The sequence below is a fragment of the Vollenhovia emeryi genome, unplaced genomic scaffold (assembly GCF_000949405.1).
Source record: "Vollenhovia emeryi isolate VEMERY1.0 unplaced genomic scaffold, V.emery_V1.0 DF939152.1, whole genome shotgun sequence".
In the NCBI taxonomy this organism is placed as follows: Eukaryota; Metazoa; Arthropoda; class Insecta; order Hymenoptera; family Formicidae; genus Vollenhovia; species Vollenhovia emeryi.
Window position 1 is genome coordinate 707,045 of NW_011967214.1, and position 17,445 is coordinate 724,489.

Sequence of the window (17,445 nt, forward strand, 5' to 3'; positions counted from 1 at the left end):
CTAATAACTAAGGAACCGAGAAGTCGTATTTTACATCCGAGCTCGTCGCTCATCGGCCTATCGGATAATTATTAATTCTCACGATTTAACACGATATTAGTGCGGGCAATCGATTGTTTTCCTTTAATAATTAAGAAACCGAGAAATTGGATTTTACGTCTGAGCTCGTCGCTCATCGTCTTGTCGGATGACTATTAATTCTCATGATTTGACATAGTATTAGTGTGGCAATCGATTGTTTTCCTAATAGTACATTTTCAAAATTCAGGTAAAGGCTACGTTTACTTATACAAAGTAAATCTGTTCTAGGAGCGGGGCCTAGCTATGCGGACAACAAACAGAGATACGACGGGTTTTATAACAATCTCATCCACCCTGATTGGGGCGCAATCGGTAAGTACTCGAATCTGAGTGCTGAAAGTCAAATACCTTCGCTGTGTTATTTATTGTTACGCATGTCGGAGGATTGTTACTTGTGAGAAAGCCACGCGTCTTACTTTTCACACGAGTAAATTTGCTCGAAGCATCTTAATAAATTATTAGAATTTTACTAGATTTCACTCAATTTTTTATCAACTACGTAATAAAAAATCAATTTCCTGCTTTCATGTCTTTTGCAACTTGACATTCTCAACGAGATACGGAAGACTTTTCTCGCAAGGGAGTGGACCGCGGTTAAAATTGCAATTATAATTACAGGCTACGCAAAAATTATACGTTTATGCGATTAAATACGCTTGCATACTTTGTCAATTCGATATCGAGGATAAGGTTCGGGTAAGAGAGGACGTCAAGACTAATCAATCACGCGAGTGACGCGAAAAATATTTCTCGCGAAGAGATAATGAGACAGGAAAGTGACGACCCCGCGATTATGCGTGACACGGCGATGGTGATTTTCCATGGAAAGTTATCCTAATACCTTCGTCGTACCTCCGTAGATAGTAGGCTAATCCGAAAGGTCCCGGCGGCATACTCCGACGGCGTGTACGCGATGGCTGGCCAGGACAGGCCATCCCCGCGGAAGCTCAGCGACCTGTTCATGCAAGGCGACGATGGTCTACCGTCGGTGAAAAATCGCACCGCGCTGTTCGCTTTTTTCGGTGAGGACAAATACGGATAATAACGGGTGGAGTTGGACGAAGAGCGTTTGTCGCGAATGTACAGATCTGAAAGTATAAGCAGGTTCTTATCGGTACCGAAAGAGTTGTTACGTAATTGATATTTTATTTACAAAATGCCGAGCTCTTGAGAGACGAGGAACACCTAAATTTGCCTCACTTTACCCAAAGCATCCCGCAGCGAGAAGTGACTCGTCGATCGATGTCGAATCGACGTCAATTTGACGGTCAATGTCGATTTGGCGCCCTTTCGACGTCGATCGACGAGTTATTTCTCGCTGGGCCGCTACAACGGCAATGTACCCTAGTAGCACAGTGCATGGACCAAACATTGGTCAAACGTTGGCCTCCCAGCAAACATAGAATGTTGCGCAATATTGTAGCAACGTTACAACAATATTATAACATTGCCGCAACGTTGTTGCAATGCTCTATGTTTGCTGGGCTAATATTTAATTGTATTAGGCCAATGTTGGACTAATGTTTAATCAATGATCCTATGCTACTAAGGGTATACACATTTAAACATTTTTCCTTTGATAAAAGTTAAAGGGAGCGGTCCTTGTGTATTTATAAAAGAGAAACATTCGAGAATTCTAGCTGGAAATATCTGTCTTTTTTAATCCATACCGTGTAACGAAATTTGTTTAACGCTGTCAAATTGATGTCGAATCGACGTCAATTTAACGGTGTCAATGTCGATTTAACATCGTTTCGACATCGACGAGCTAGTCATTTCTCGCTGGGCTGCTACAACGCCAACGTACCTTAGTATGGACCATGGACCAAACATTGATCAAACATTGGCCCAATATTTGGTCGTATTGTTTAGCCAATATTTGGTCCATGCATCCAAACATTTTTTCTTTAATAAAAGTTAAGAGAGCGGTCCTTTTGTATGAAAGAGAAACATCCGAGAGTTCTAGCTGGGCACGTCAAATATACGCGAAGCGTCATCCTGAAAATATCTATCTTGTTTAATCCATACCGTATAACGAAATTTGTTTAACAATAAGATATAATGACGAATTGATTGTACGTACGTGGATTACCATTAATCATGCCGCGATCGTGCGTTTCGTCATCGCGCAATTTTATCCGCGGCATGTGTATTGTGTTACTCGACTCGCGCGCAATCCTCCATTTGTCCAAAGGCGGACACGCGCGAATGGACGGGCACAGTTAATTGCCACGTCTGTCAACGGCTGCCTTCGTAGCTCGCCGCTAGAAATGTACAATATTATATAAACCAGTCTAGATCTCCCAGGTGAGCCCGGCCGGTGCGTGAACGCGCGCGCGACATACAGATAGATCTCCCTGCCGGAACTCGTGTGACTCGCGACGTCCTCGTACGGTGAATCTTTTCAGGACAGCTGGTCACGTCGGAGATAATCATGGCCAGCGAAAGTGGTTGCCCCATAGAATTTCATCGGATCGACGTGGACAAATGCGATCCGGTTTTCGACAAGGAGTGCCAAGGTAACAAGTACATTCCGTTTCTACGGGCGGACTACGACCGTCAAACCGGGCGCAGCCCCAACAGTCCGCGGGAGCAGGTAATTTCCTGGTTTTCTCGAGCGCGTCCGGGTCGGCCTCGGCGGCCCCCCCGCGGACCACTCCGCGGCTTCTACTTCCGGGAGCGCTAGACTCTCGACTTTATCTCACTTTCGCCGGTTATGATAACAATATCGAACGTCCGAGTCGAGCTCTATCTGAATTACCAGTTACCTTTCAACAGAGCTGGACATTTAAGGGGTTACAACACTCTAGACCCCCCCCAAAAAGAAAAAATTCATTAAAACATTTTTTTATACTTCAATGTATGGAGAATAAATAGGAATAAACAGATTTTCACTTACGTTTATTATATTCCTGAAAAAAATCACCGAAAATTGGCTTTTTTGGACTCTAGAGTGTTGTAACCCCTTAAACTATAAAGAAAAGTCCCTTATTATGAGATAAGCCCCTAATATATAATACTATTATATTTATTCATGTTCATGCATGAAAAATTTTTTACCACGTTCTTAATTGATACTAAAATCACACATAAATCACAGATACATAAACTATTCTCTAATATAAAATATAATCACTCTTTTTCGCATTCCGATATCTAATTTATACAGCTTAGATAGTTTACATTGTGTACACGAAGAAATTCGTGTAAACAATTCAGGTAGGTGTAATTTTCCAATTTATGAAACAACCCTGCGTTTCAACGATCTATCGTCGGGATACCACGGCGATTCTTCGTTGCGAAACGCAATGTTCCGCTCGGTTTTCCTTCTCTTTCTTCTTCCCCCCTTCGATCGGGAGCGGGTTAAACGCTCCGCCCTCTGAGACAGCGATCCGTGAGAAGTAGCTCTGAAATACGTGAGATTGCAGATAAATAAAGTCACGAGCTGGATTGACGGCAGCTTCGTCTACTCGAGCAGCGAGGCGTGGGCCAATACAATGCGCGCGTTCGTGAACGGCAGCCTTCTCATGGAGCAGACACGACAGTTCCCCGTGAGGAACACCATGCGCGCGCCCCTCTTCAACCACGCGGTGCCGCACGTTATGCGAATGCTCAGCCCGGAGCGGCTGTATCGTAAGCAAGAAATCTATACGTGTATAAATTTAGCTTATAAATAGCCCCGAGACTTTCTCAAGAAATTCGCAACCGCGCGCACGCCCGAGCCGAACATTATCTAACCGATTTTTAATTACGCGCCGTGGCTCTTCTCGCTTTTCATTCGACAGTAAACATCGTCGGTTGAATTAAGAAAAATTTTGCTTCAAACGGAAACCATTTCGTCGGAGCGATTTTGCTGCCGGTTACTGGCGGGAAAGTTCGACTGGCGAGAACGCTCTCGTCTTCGCTCGTTCATTAGCCGGAAAATATCAATGTTTCGACACTTTTGTTGTGAGGAAAACATTGAATTGAGCTGGTGGAATATATTAAATACACTGTAAAAAAGGTACATAACAAGTGTAGCGAGATTACACCACTATTAATAACGGAAATATACAGGGTGTTATGTAATACCCGCCTTCTCTCTTATTTACGGATAGAGAGGACTGGACCAAGTCGAAAAGTCCTCCACTATTTTGCAACTTTCGCAATAGTGAACGAGTTATTAATTATTAAAAATCTCTGTCTTAGCCCGGCCGTCCCGCGATTGGCTTTGCTAGGCGCGCGGGGAGTTGTTTATTATACGTAGCCGTTGCTGTGTGTCACGACATCTCCCCGCGCGCCTAACAATGCCGATCGCGGCACGGCCGGGCTAAGACAGAAATTTTTAATAATTAATAACTCGTTAACTATTGCAAAAATTACAAAATGGTAGAGGACTTTTCAACTCAGTCTAGTCCGTTCTATCTGTAAATAAGAGGTGAGGCTCACATAACACCTTGTATAAATTTATGTACGAAAACTTTTACGAAAAAAATTTTTTTACTCTTTGTTGTGTAAATACTTGTTTGTACATGATGAAAAGTTACAAAAAAATTGTAAAAAGCAAGCAATTTACTTATTATATAAGGTAATAATTTTACCTACACGATGTAAATTTACTAACTGTATGTATGTAAGTATACATCTTTGATAGATGATCCCAATATTACCCACTACAATAATTGTAATTTTCCATGCAATTTTTTACAGTGTACGCGAAACGAGGGTGCGAGTCCGTGGTAGTTCGATACGAATATAATTTCGTCGGTTCGCTTTATTATTGACATAAACGGTACCTTTCCTCGCGGCCTTTTAGCAACGCGTTCGCTCTAGTCGCGGTCGTGCGACGCTTACATAATTTGAGTCTTCCCGCTAATTAAGTATTATGTTGTTATCCACGATCGTTATCGTGCGCCGATCCGTTGCGGCTTTTTTTGCATTATTACTCGTAATTTTTGCGTCAACCGCACGCGCTCGTGCCCGCTCTATTACGTCGCGCGTTTTAACTTTCCCCGCAATCAATTTTCTGAGCTCTTGCGAAAGTAACCTAACAATTAATTACATTGCGCAGTCCTCGGCGATCCGAGAACGAATCAGCACCCACCGCTGCTGGCCCTGGGAATCTTGTTCTATCGCTACCACAATGTCGTGGCGGCTCGCGTGCAGAGAGAGCATCCCGTCAGGTCTGACGAAGAAGTTTTTCAGAAGGCACGTCAGATGGTCATCGGGACGATACAGGTGAAAAATACAGCTCGCCTCTAATTTTCTCCCAGAGATACACAGTAAACAATAAGGATGCGATTATTCTTATTTAGCGCAGAAAGAATAAAACGGAGACAGGAGTGAAATGGGTCTGATATAATTAATAGAGGAAAGTCTCCTATCACGAGACAGACTCTTAATATGAGATGGCGGAGCTTCTGCTAAATTAATAGGCTGTCATCTGTTGGATCCACCATAAATTTATTGCCCTTGGAGTGAAATTTGTTCAGTGGAAAATTGATTGTTAGATCGTGTAATCGTTGCGAAAAAAAAACTTTGCGATTGGATGTTGAAAACCTGCTATCTCATAATAGGGGACTTTCCTCTAAGCATTTCGAAAAGTCTCGGCCGAATTTATATAATTCGCATTCTCCGCTCGCGCGAAATTCAATTTTACCGCTTCCCGGCGCGTGAGGTATTTCTACCTTCTTGCAGAACATAATCCTTTACGAGTATCTGCCGGCACTGCTGAACGAGGATCTGCCACCGTACAACGGCTATAAACCAGATCTGCATCCGGGTATTAGTCATATCTTTCAAAGCGCCGCTTTTCGTTTCGGTCACACTCTCATACCGCCGGGCATATATCGGCGAAATGAAAATTGCGAATACAGGAAGACCAACACAGGCCAGCCAGCTATGAGACTTTGCTCTACGTGGTGGGACTCGAACGTGAGTGCGACGAAAAGATTAATTCCCTCGCGCCGAGCGTCTCGAAAGATGTTATCTCAGAAACAATTTATATATGTACATTTTATACTCGCTAATCGTATCGATTACCGCGATACTTTTCGCACTGTATTAATGCTATGAGTTTTAAGTAGTCACTATCGAACACCTTTTTGACATTATTTTAGCGTCTTCTCTACTAATAATTTCGATCATTTCGGTATCTCAAAATTTTTTATCCAGAAATCATCGAGATACTTCAACGCTAAAGTTTGTAAAGACGTTTACAATCGCACTGCAAATCTGCTATACTGACGGAAATTTTTAATAATTATTAACAACGCTTCTTGAAAGTATTTTAACGTTTTAATTTTTTCGAACATTTATTATTATTTTAATCTCTTATAATTTTTCGCTCGGGACAAATTACCAGGATGCTTGAAAGGAGCGAGTTTTAAAAAGTTGTGACGAAAGACAATTTTCCACTGTTCTGCCGAGAGTGAAATCGATTGGCTTAATTCGTTAAAATTTCTATTAAAGTGTAGCTCCAGGTTCCGGAACGCTCTGCGTGATCCGATTGTCAGACTAGACTCTTACGCGGCTCGCGATTGTATTAAACATAGACGCTGCTCATAGGAGGTTTTAGCTAACAGCACGATCGAGGAGCTGATCATGGGCATGACGTCGCAACTGGCGGAGAAGGAGGACAATCTGCTCGGTACCGACATCCGAAACAATCTCTTTGGCCCCATGGAGTTCTCGCGCCGAGACCTCGGCGCTCTGAACATCATGCGAGGTCGCGACAACGGTCTGCCGGACTACAATACAGCCAGGGCGCGGTTCAAGCTGGCCAAACGGAAAACGTGGAACGAGATTAACCCGGAATTGTTCAACAAAAACCCGTCGCTGCTGCGTACCCTCATCGAGATTTACTCCAACAATCTCAACAACGTCGACGTTTACGTCGGCGGGATGCTCGAGTCCAAGGGCGGCCCCGGCGAGCTCTTCACCGCGGTCATAAAGGAACAATTCCTCCGTTTACGGGACTCCGACAGGTTTTGGTTTGAGAACGAGGAAAACGGGTAAGTGAACTGGTTCTTATTAACGATTACGTGAATATTTGTGCGCATTGATTATAACTCTCTTCCTATACGGGGCGTGACGAAGGTACTGCCTGTATTTATACGATCTTCGAAATAAGTCGTACAGACCGAGTGACTTAATTACGGGCACCCTTTGACGCGCGGTTTTATCGGATTATTCCAGAATTTTTACGAAGAACGAGATAGAGGAGATCCGTCGTGTCACTTTCTGGGACGTGATCACGAACGCGACCGGCATCCCGCCCGACGCGATCCAGAGACGAGTGTTCGTTTGGCAAGACGGTGACCCGTGTCCTCAGCCTTTCCAGCTGAATTCGACGGTGCTTGAACCCTGCGTGCCTCTACAGCGTTACGACTACTTTGAGGTAATCGGCTTCAAGAGATAACGGCCGGTCATTGTACCGAGGAACAACTCCAATTATGTGTCTCTCTCGATTGTTATCTCGTGATATCTTCAGTATGTCTTCTTTATCTCGAATTTAATGACTAAATTAAGATGTTCTTATTTCTTTTGTCTTTAATTGGTGTTTCGTACTTCTTCTGACATTTCATTGTTTTTTTTTACGCTAGATAAGACGATCTTTTTATATTCTGATCTGTGCGATTTTTAATGATTAAATTAAGATGATCTTCTTTTTTCTTTTGCCTTTAATTGCTGTTTCGTATTTCTTCTGACATTTGATTGTTATTTTTTACGCTAGATAAGACGATCTCTTTATGTTCTGATTTGTGCGATTAAAAGTAATTTAATTCCGTTTTCTTCTTTTCTTCTTTTATGCGATTGTGGGCCAAGTGCAACTGCGAGCTTCTCTGATATTTCTTTTTTGTCACGCTGAATAAGACGCGATTCTAAGACGAAGGGAAAGCTATCTTGCATAATTTTTCGGGAATGTATGTACCATAGGGTAGCGAGCTCGTCTACATCTACGCATGCGTGTTTCTCGGATTCGTCCCGATCCTCTGTGCCGGTGCCGGGTACGGATTGGTGAAGCTGCAGAACAGACGGCGGCGTAGATTGAAAATACTTCAAGAGGCGATTCAGAAGCAAAGCGATGGCCGGATCTGCGTCGATAAGATGATCGTACGCGAGTGGTTGCACGCGAACCATCGTCGTCTCGTAAAGGTGAAATTCGGACCGGAAGCGGCGTTGCACATCGTCGATCGGAAGGGGGAGAAGCTGCGCACATTCGACTTCAGCGGTGTCAACACCATAACTATGGAGGAATCGCAGGTACCTTGTTGTAATTGAATAAATAATATTTTTTCAGCGGCTTGTCAAAAAATTATATATCGTTGAACTGTTCGATTTATGAAACACGGCTCTTTCCTAGAATTAACTTTCCGAATGCGATAAATCTCTATTTATCGAGGTGTCGAATGTTCAAAGTTGAAAATCGCGCGAGAAAATAAATATGCAAATTCTTGTTACGGAAAAAATTGCTACTTACAAAAGCTATAAATTATTGAATATATTATTGAAGGGTATATTATTATAATATTTGTAATAACATTAACTATTGCTATGGAACAATTCCAATTGCCAGAACGACATGAGATGATTAAAATTCGAAATTAATCACCCAGGTAATAACATTTTACTCGAAAATGTGTCGAGAATTAATCCTACGTTTCATTAAGTGAGAGCTGACTCTTTAACGTCACGCCGCACTCGATAATTATTAATCGCGGTTCCAGGAGAGCGAAACCGGACATCGTAAGGCCCTAGTGCTGTTACGTATACCGCGCGATTACGACCTTGTCCTTGAACTCGATTCGTTGGCTTCGCGTAGAAAGTTCATTGCGAAATTGGAGGCGTTTCTGGCGTCGCAAAAAAAGCATTTCACACTCACGCCGATCGCGCGGGATATCATGCTGGCAAAAGCGGAAACCAAGGAGCGCCGGCAAAAGAAGCTCGAACAGGTTCGTCTTTTCTACATCCTCTGTATGCTGCACATTTGTGAATGCATAAGCAGCTTCGTTGAGCATCAGAAGGTTGATCAAGGCCTCAGAAAGGAGTAACAGTAATTCCTTAATTGATAATAAAAAGAGAAGGATATTAACATGTGGGGACAATACAGTTTTCGTAGAGTTTAGTTCACTTCTTGCTACAAGTAATAAAGGTGCTCAAAGTATTTGTTATACATATATGGAAGATTTATGAACTTTCCGATGACAACGCGAAATGTATTTAGTTCTTTAGAGAAGCGTACGCGCTGACTTTCGGCCTGCGGCCCGGCGAACGAAGGCGGCGATCCGAAGACAGCGACACCGGGGAGGTCGTCACGGTGATGCGCACGTCGCTTTCCAAGAGCGAATTCGCGAGTGCTCTCGGCATGAGGCCCGACGCGGTCTTCGTGAAGAAAATGTTCAACATCGTCGACAAAGACGGCGACGGCCGGATCTCCTTCCAGGTATGATCCTCGTTCGCTCGAAGCTGCGCTTGTATCATATTCTGTCCCATCGTTGTAACTTTCGTTCTTGCCGGCCGATCGCTAATGACTCAAATCCCCAGGAATTCCTGGACACGGTCCTGCTGTTCTCGCGTGGCAAAACCGAGGACAAGCTGCGCATCATCTTCGACATGTGCGACAAGGACAGCAACGGCGTGATCGACAAGGAAGAGCTGTCGGAGATGCTGAGGTCGCTCGTGGAAATAGCTCGTACCACGAGTCTCTCGGATGATCACGTCACGGAACTGATCGACGGCATGTTCCAGGTGCGTTTTTTTTTATCCAGCTTCACCTCATCATGGATTCCCATGTTGCCCGTCTTCCGAAGTGTATCTTCCGTTACCGCGACGACTGATTAATCCCGTTATTCAGGACGCCGGACTCGAGAGAAAGGACTATCTCACGTATAACGACTTCAAATTGATGATGAAGGAGTACAAGGGCGACTTCGTTGCGATCGGTCTCGATTGCAAAGGCGCCAAGCAGAATTTCCTCGACACGTCGACGAACGTCGCCCGCATGACTAGCTTTCACATCGATCAACTGCCGCCGGAGGATTCGAAGAGCTGGACGCGTAAACAGTGGGACGGCATATCGACCTTCCTCGAAGAGAACAGGCAGAATATATTCTACCTCTTTGTTTTTTACGTCGTCACCATAGCTCTCTTTGTCGAGAGATTTATTCGTGAGTACTTAATTAGGACCTGAGTAAAATGAAAAAAGATATCTAACAATACATTAATGGCCAGTTTCACAAACGTCGGTTAACTGCTAAGCGAAGGTTAATTGGTTCTCTGTCTCTTCTTAAATAATAAGATGGTAAAAGATAGGGAGTCGACTGAGCTCTGGTTAACAGTTAACCGACGTTTGTGAAACTGATTCTAAATCGTTAATTTTCTAGATGTCTTTAAGACAGTTTTTAAACATTTGACCAATTCTGAAAGCATTCTATGTTTGTGCTTATTTATCGCAAGATTCCAACCTTCCGCCTCTTTTTCGTAGATTACTCTTTTATGGCAGAACATACGGATCTCAGACACATAATGGGCGTGGGGATCGCCATAACCAGAGGATCAGCGGCCGCACTGTCCTTTTGCTACAGTCTTGTGCTGTTAACGATGTCGCGTAATCTGTTGACGAAACTGAAGGAATTCTCGATCCAGCAATACATCCCGCTAGATTCGCACATACAATTCCACAAGATCGCAGCGTGTACGGCACTTTTTTTCTCCGTGCTGCACACGGTTGGTCACATAGTCAACTTTTATCACGTTTCCACGCAGCCGATAGCGCATCTTCGCTGCCTCACCAGTGAAATCAGCTTTCCCAGCGACGCGCGGCCGACTATCTCCTTTTGGCTATTCAGAACGGTGACCGGTAGGCGCTCTCGTCAAAGATTTCGCAATTTCGTTGGACATCCTGAACGCTAACGATTCGTTTCCTCGTTTCGCAGGTTTAACCGGTATTTTCCTCTTCGTCATCATGACGATCATATTCGTCTTTGCACATCCTACCATACGGCAGAAAGCGTACAAGTTCTTTTGGTCAACGCATAGTCTGTACGTTGTCCTGTATGCACTCTGCCTGATCCACGGTCTGGCCCGTTTGACGGGCGCGCCACGATTCTGGATATTCTTCATCGGCCCGGCAATCATTTATGCGCTGGACAAAGTAATTTTAAACACACATTTTTCTCTGAAAGTAGTACAGCGACAAAGGATAAAACTCTCTACTTTCTGCTTATGCATGCAGAAGTATAGCTGGTACATGTACGGTCATAGTCAGAAAGGTAGTCCGACGTTTTACAATAAGTTTTCAGAATATTCGTATGTAACATTGCATAAATATTCGCACATATCATTCCTTTGCTCTAATAATGCGTTACTGCACATATCCGTGAGCAAAAGCTGTAATCTCTTGCCCGATAGACTGTAATTCCGAAATTAATCATAAAACGCCGGACAACCTTTCTGACCACGACTGTATGCATCGCATTCGACATCATGCATATAATTAAAACACCTTATTAATTATACATAGATTGTGATATGATGTAACAAATCTTGTACGTTACTCGTTATTTTATTTTTTTTAAATGCAAATCGCGTCCTATGTCGCAATCTAAAATGGTCCGATATCCATTAATAACGCGACAAACCTAGTACTGAGTATCGAGAGTGGCACGATTTTAGGTCGTCAGTCTGCGAACGAAATACATGGCCCTGGACATCATCGAGACGGAATTACTGCCCTCCGACGTGATAAAGATCAAATTCTACAGGCCTCCGAACTTGAAGTATTTGTCGGGTCAGTGGGTGCGTCTCGCCTGCACCGCTTTCAGGTCCAACGAGTTTCATTCCTTCACGCTGACCTCGGCACCGCACGAGAATTTCTTGTCGTGTCACATAAAAGCTCAGGGACCGTGGACGTGGAAGCTCCGTAATTACTTCGATCCCTGCAATTACAGTCCGGAGGATCATCCGAAAATTCGTATAGAGGGTCCGTTCGGTGGGGGAAATCAGGATTGGTACAAGTTCGAGGTCGCGGTGATGGTCGGAGGAGGCATCGGGGTGACTCCCTATGCCTCGATGCTCAACGACCTCGTGTTTGGAACGTCTACCAACAGATATTCGGGCGTCGCGTGTAAGAAGGTGAGTGGGAAAATCAAGTGAAGAAAATAATTGAGCAAAGAACATTCAAGACGTCTTCTGTTATCTCACAAAAAAAATAACTAAAAAATGTATTTATTTATATTTATTCTGTAAACGAAACTTTAAGATAGGTAAGTAATTTGTAAGTTAAATACTTGTATTTTTAACTACTTTTTACTACGTTTAACCTTTTTAATCGTTTGAGAAGCCAAGAAGTATTCCTGAAAAAATATTATGTTAATGTAAAAATGTTGTCGTTACGACAAGGTTGATGCAAAAGCGGCGATTGCTTCATTACTGGAAAGTTTGTTTCACTGCCGAAAGAGAAACGCGAATGTAACTGGAATATATGTATATATGTATATAATCCATTGCGTTGAATTTAACGGCTCATTTAAAATAAGAAATCGGTCCCGTTTTTCACCGTGTCTCCTTTTGTCTCGCAGGTCTATTTTTTATGGATCTGCCCATCGCACAAGCATTTCGAGTGGTTCATCGACGTTCTCAGAGATGTCGAGAGAAAAGACGTTACGGATGTACTTGAAATTCACATATTTATCACACAATTCTTTCATAAGTTCGATTTACGTACTACTATGCTGGTAAGTGATTCACTTTGGGATGCTCGCACGATCCGCAATGAAAAAGCACGCGAGGCTCCAGCAACACTCAATTAAATTAATCGTTTGTATTAATAACATTCCGTTTCACATATGTAGTACATATGTGAGAATCACTTTCAGAGGCTATCGAAGAAGAGTATATTTACCGGGCTGAAGGCCATCAACCATTTCGGCCGGCCGGACATGACGTCGTTTCTAAAATTTGTCCAGAAGAAGCACAGCTATGTACGTTCGTAATATTAATTTTTAAGAAATCACCCGTCCGCCGCCCAGAAGCTCAAAGGACGTCTGAGGAAGGCCCGAAGAGTTGATACGTCCTTCGTGCTTTTGAGCGGCCTGGATATAACGCGCACGTTTGATGTTATTTTTGAAAACACGCTGCAATCGTACGCTGAACGAGATACCGATGTCCGCAGGTCAGTAAAATAGGAGTATTTAGCTGCGGACCGCGTCCTCTGACGAAAAGCGTCATGTCGGGCTGCGACGAGGTCAACAAAACGCGGCGTCTGCCGTACTTCATTCATCACTTCGAGAACTTCGGCTAGTCTGGTACACTGCTCCCCGTTTCGCACGAGATAACGGACTGTCAACGGTGTTTGACAACCCTCCATCGTGAATCGCGACGATTTGCTGCAGAATGTACATATTTATGCGCGCTGAAGCGCTGCTTTTCATTATTTATTATCTATCATGAGTATTACATTTCTTATTTATGAACACACAAAAAGGATCTCTATCGCCCTTTTCTCCTTTTATCTTCCCGAGTCTAATGTGCAAAAGAATTTAGTCGCTTCGTTGTAATTTATCACGATTTCATTACGAAATTTTCACTCATAATTGCAATGCGAGTGGTTTTCCGCAAATAATTTACGTCAGGGTTGTTTAAATTTATTTTTTTTTATTAAATAGTTGTCATGTCATTAAATAATATTTATATAGTGAAATGCATGTCTAAATGTTGTTAATGGCGTTGGGGAAAGTCGACGAGTATCGCAACTGTCCACAACATTCGGGCAATGCATTAGCCATTAACGGTTCTGCGCGTGGCTGGCGGGAATGGATACGACCAGTTACTCTTGCTGGGCTCGTCGGCGATTTCCTGCGGGAATTCAGACAGCTCGTGCGACGTATAGCCCCGATTAATGACACCCTCGGTGTCGTCCTTAGTGGCGTGCCTATTCTGAAGTTTGGACGACAGTTGACTGAAACATTGTAAAAGCCATAGAACGCAAGAGGTGGAAGCACGATTCAGTTAAATCCGATTAAGAGACACGATCGTAACGCGAACCTCATTATTCGATCTCCGAACGAGTCCTCGATCTTGGGAACTTTCCGCCTGACGTTGCGCGTATCGAAGCTCTCCTCTATAATGACATGCCTGTCATACGGCGTGTCGTAGTCGACCTCGAGTATGGTCGAGAATTGATGAGGGAAGATCATGTCTATAGCCGTAATTACGAGCCCCGCGAAGAGACACGCGGCACCTGCGAAGAAAGGAATCGCGATTACGTACGTATGTAATTGACGAAGCGCAATCAAGTCGTTTCGACGGAAGGACACGAACCGGCTGACAACACCAACCAGTAGTTCCAGCCTAGGTTGAAGGAGAGGATCGAGCCCTCGATGTGAGCTATCAGAGGCTCGCATGGCAAAAGAGCCGTGTAGATCAGGTTCGTCAGCAGCATGCACAAACCGGTAAAGATCATGCCGTATGCCCCATACCGCGGTACCACCATAAGTAACAAGTTCGTCATTAACCACGAGGCGAAGGAGGTCCTGCACAAGAAAAAAAAGCTCCGTTTAAAATAATAGATCTTTTTTATGTTGTATGATCAGATTACATTAGATTATCCAGATAACAATTCTTGTGCGCAAATTTTGTCTTATGCACGCAAACTTGTACGAGATTTGCCTGAGTTTTGCTCGTAAGATGTGTTTCGTCTGTGCTTTTGCACGACCAATTGACTTTCAGAGAGTTCGTCACGGAAGTGATATACCAAAGCATTATCGAGGCGTAGTATCCAGCTTCGCGATACCGCGAGCCCCAGGAGAAACCTTCCTGATGAAGGCTGAAGTACTCGGCCAAGGAGACGATGGGGAACGGCGCGCCCTGGTAAAGGGCCTGCTTGAAGGCGCTGGTCATCTCGCCGGAACTTCGCCACCAGAACCGTTCATTGTACTCTACGTCGCCGCTACTCGATTGCTCGCTATCTGGCGATACTGCAACGATAAAAAGTTGACGCAGGTAGAACGCGTGGCGAACGCGATTCGGAAATTGCAATTTCCCAGCGAGAAATGAAACTCGTCGTCCATCGACATCGTTTCGACGAATCATTTTCTCACTGCAAATTGCAAATTTCAGTCTTGTTTTTCAAATTTATTCTCGTCGGATTCGATCGGTCACGGTTCAGTGGCTTAAAACGCGGAAGCGCGTGTAAATGGATTTATATATCTAGCTTTCTTTACTGAAACTTACACCTGTACGTTATATTGATGTGCATCAAACCGATGTAACCGCCGATGTCGGCCGTTGCCTTATGCCTGGAGAAAGCGCTGTAAGAGCTGACAATGGTAGCGGAGCTCGTGTGCCAGGATGAGCCGTATTGCGCCACTACGCGCACACAGAGAGCACAACGGTTATTCATTCGCGCGTTCGCGGCCTTATGTTTGCGATTAATCCCGATTAATCATCCCGGGGATAGATTTCGCAACTTTATTTGACTGCCGAGGAAGCGTCTTTAGCGTTAAACAGTGCGGTTTATTGCGGATACTACAAGCGGCCAGTGGCGTAACCAATGTTCAACTCTGCTCTAACTAATTTCCGATCTCGATTACCTCGCACTACGTCTTCCCCGAACTTTCGCGTTGAAAAGTAATAAACAATACACCGCACGTCGAGGAAAAACGAAATGCAGGTAGATAACACGATTCAGTGCTACAAAACATGCAGACGAGTCCATTCAATTACAGTTTCACTTTCTTTGCTTCCTTATTGATTTCTTCTTCTGTTTCTTTTATTTTTTTTCCCCTCCTTCTCTTCTTCCTTTTGTCGCTCTCGCCGAGCTCTCGCGCGACTCGAGCTCCGCGAGGCCAATCGGTTAGTTACGCCACTGGCAGCCAAGGCCCCTTGACTTGGAAAGTAGACAAAAGTGCACGAACCTTGAATCGTCGCACCCACGAAGAGGCTCAGGGTAACCGTGAGAAATGTGGTTAACCGCTGCGGCGGGAGAAAAACACCAGGTTTACACGCCAGAAACTCGTAATTGACTTAAAACGTCGGTCACGAGCGGACACGACGGGAGGAGCGGGAAAACTGCTCACCTCTTTCCTGACGCCCGGGAATATGACTAGAAACGCCGTGAACAGGGTGCCGAATATCACGAATACGATAACCAGGGGCACGTCACCGGTGACGGGTGTGCGGTTGCTGTAGCTGTAGAGCGTCGGGCCGCCGTCGCTGCGGAAGGCATCGAACCATCCCTTCATCTTCCCGGATCAGCTGGTTCCGGCTCGCCGGAATCTGGGCCGCCCGAACGAAAAGATTGCGTTACCACCTTCGATCGCTTTGCTTCCGGCAAAGCAAATTGTGGAGTACGCGAGCGACTTAACATTTCGTATTGTATGCTACTTTCATGTTATCCCGAGACACGGTCATTTTTATTTGAAAAGAAAATTGAATGCGACTAGCGATAAAAAGCGCAGGCAGCGTAGACTCTGAGACGATCACTTCTGGACGGTGCTGGACACTTTGTATCGTTTTAATTTTTTATCATTTGGAAGGAACACCGATAAATCTCTGCGGGTGACATCACCGCGGGTAAAAATGAAGGTTCGAATTGATGACAGTTGCTCCGATACAATTTTACAGAAGTGCAATCTCACAGCCATAGGCGCGAACGAAAAAAAGCACGTGTCTCCCGCCGGCCTTGACGCGCACCATTGACTCCCGGATGGTTTTCTGTCCTCGAGAGGACTTTACCTATGATCAGCAGGCTCGGCTCAAGATCGGAGTTGCCAAAACGCTTGCGAAGTCCTCGGCATGCGTCGAAAGCGCGTTCGCGCACCGTGCGACATGTGGGACCGAAGGCGGCGAGTGTACTGGGGCCCCGAGTGGGTTAACAGGCTTCGCTTGGAAAGTGGTTTCCACCAACGGACAAACGACCTCGTGCATTACCTCGGCGGGAAAGAGAGAGAGAGAGAAAGAGAAAGAGAAGGTGATGCCGCGGGTGGGGCTGTCACCGCGATGGTCATCAGCGGGAGAGAACGAGAGAGAAAGGAGAGACGGAGAACGACTCGACGAGAAAGGCCTACGTCGGATCAGCTGATCCGATTCTCCCGTTCGCTCCGGGTCGACTTTTGCTGCTCCCCTTTTAAGTTAAATACATCTTATCAGTGTCTGGTTAAAGAACATCGGTTTGGCGTAATCAAATTCTTTTTCTCTCAAGTTAAACATAAGTAAAAAATTAATCGTAATCATGTCGGCATTTAATTGCGTCCCAACCGTCAGTTTTCGAAGATTATATTTTGGAACTTGATTTTTCTGTATTAAATTACTACGGTTAACGTTCTGAATACTTTTAACATCTTATTAGAGAGAACTGCCAAGTTAACTTATTTAATACAAAAT

The 17,445-nt window shown here is 44.4% G+C and overlaps 2 protein-coding genes across 5 annotated transcripts in view; one reads left to right on the forward strand and one right to left on the reverse strand.

The window, feature by feature from the left end:
• LOC105565430 (dual oxidase) overlaps positions 1-13,575 on the forward strand; it is a 16,447-nt gene extending 2,872 nt beyond the window's left edge. The window contains exons 2-20 of one of the 4 annotated variants that reach the window (XM_012018624.1): positions 310-393; positions 942-1,103; positions 2,490-2,677; positions 3,510-3,714; positions 5,132-5,298; positions 5,758-5,994; positions 6,628-7,073; positions 7,258-7,459; positions 7,999-8,325; positions 8,790-9,014; positions 9,287-9,505; positions 9,607-9,810; positions 9,917-10,229; positions 10,547-10,921; positions 10,998-11,215; positions 11,737-12,195; positions 12,642-12,797; positions 12,915-13,043; positions 13,235-13,575. In XM_012018624.1, coding sequence (XP_011874014.1) covers positions 310-393; positions 942-1,103; positions 2,490-2,677; positions 3,510-3,714; positions 5,132-5,298; positions 5,758-5,994; positions 6,628-7,073; positions 7,258-7,459; positions 7,999-8,325; positions 8,790-9,014; positions 9,287-9,505; positions 9,607-9,810; positions 9,917-10,229; positions 10,547-10,921; positions 10,998-11,215; positions 11,737-12,195; positions 12,642-12,797; positions 12,915-13,043; positions 13,235-13,363 — 4,445 coding nt within the window. In that variant the 3' untranslated portion in view covers positions 13,364-13,575. Of the gene's footprint in view, positions 1-275; positions 394-941; positions 1,104-2,489; positions 2,678-3,509; positions 3,715-5,131; positions 5,299-5,757; positions 5,995-6,627; positions 7,074-7,257; positions 7,460-7,998; positions 8,326-8,789; positions 9,015-9,286; positions 9,506-9,606; positions 9,811-9,916; positions 10,230-10,546; positions 10,922-10,997; positions 11,216-11,736; positions 12,196-12,641; positions 12,798-12,914; positions 13,044-13,234 lie in introns of those variants that run through there. The other 3 variants (XM_012018623.1, XM_012018621.1, XM_012018622.1) reach the window with 3 other exon arrangements.
• Positions 13,576-13,690: 115 nt separating this feature from the next.
• LOC105565431 (dual oxidase maturation factor 1) lies at positions 13,691-17,195 on the reverse strand. Its single transcript, XM_012018625.1, has 8 exons — positions 16,798-17,195; positions 16,140-16,338; positions 15,978-16,035; positions 15,295-15,429; positions 14,816-15,038; positions 14,383-14,594; positions 14,107-14,302; positions 13,691-14,020 (listed from the first exon to the last, which is right to left on the reverse strand). The coding sequence occupies exons 2-8, from the start codon at positions 16,302-16,304 to the stop codon at positions 13,840-13,842; spliced, it is 1,170 nt and encodes a 389-aa protein (XP_011874015.1). The 5' UTR covers positions 16,305-16,338; positions 16,798-17,195; the 3' UTR covers positions 13,691-13,839.
• Positions 17,196-17,445: the final 250 nt, after the last annotated feature.

Bases quoted from the DNA above. Each gene is read 5' to 3' on its own strand.
- LOC105565431 (XM_012018625.1), bottom strand. From the start codon at position 16,304: ATGAAGGGATGGTTCGATGCCTTCCGCAGCGACGGCGGCCCGACGCTC. The intron at 16,036-16,139 runs GTGAGCAGTTTT...CTCCCGCCGCAG, and splicing joins TCCCGGGCGTCAGGAAAGAG to CGGTTAACCACATTTCTCAC. The intron at 15,039-15,294 runs GTAAGTTTCAGT...TTATCGTTGCAG, and splicing joins CATCAATATAACGTACAGGT to TATCGCCAGATAGCGAGCAA.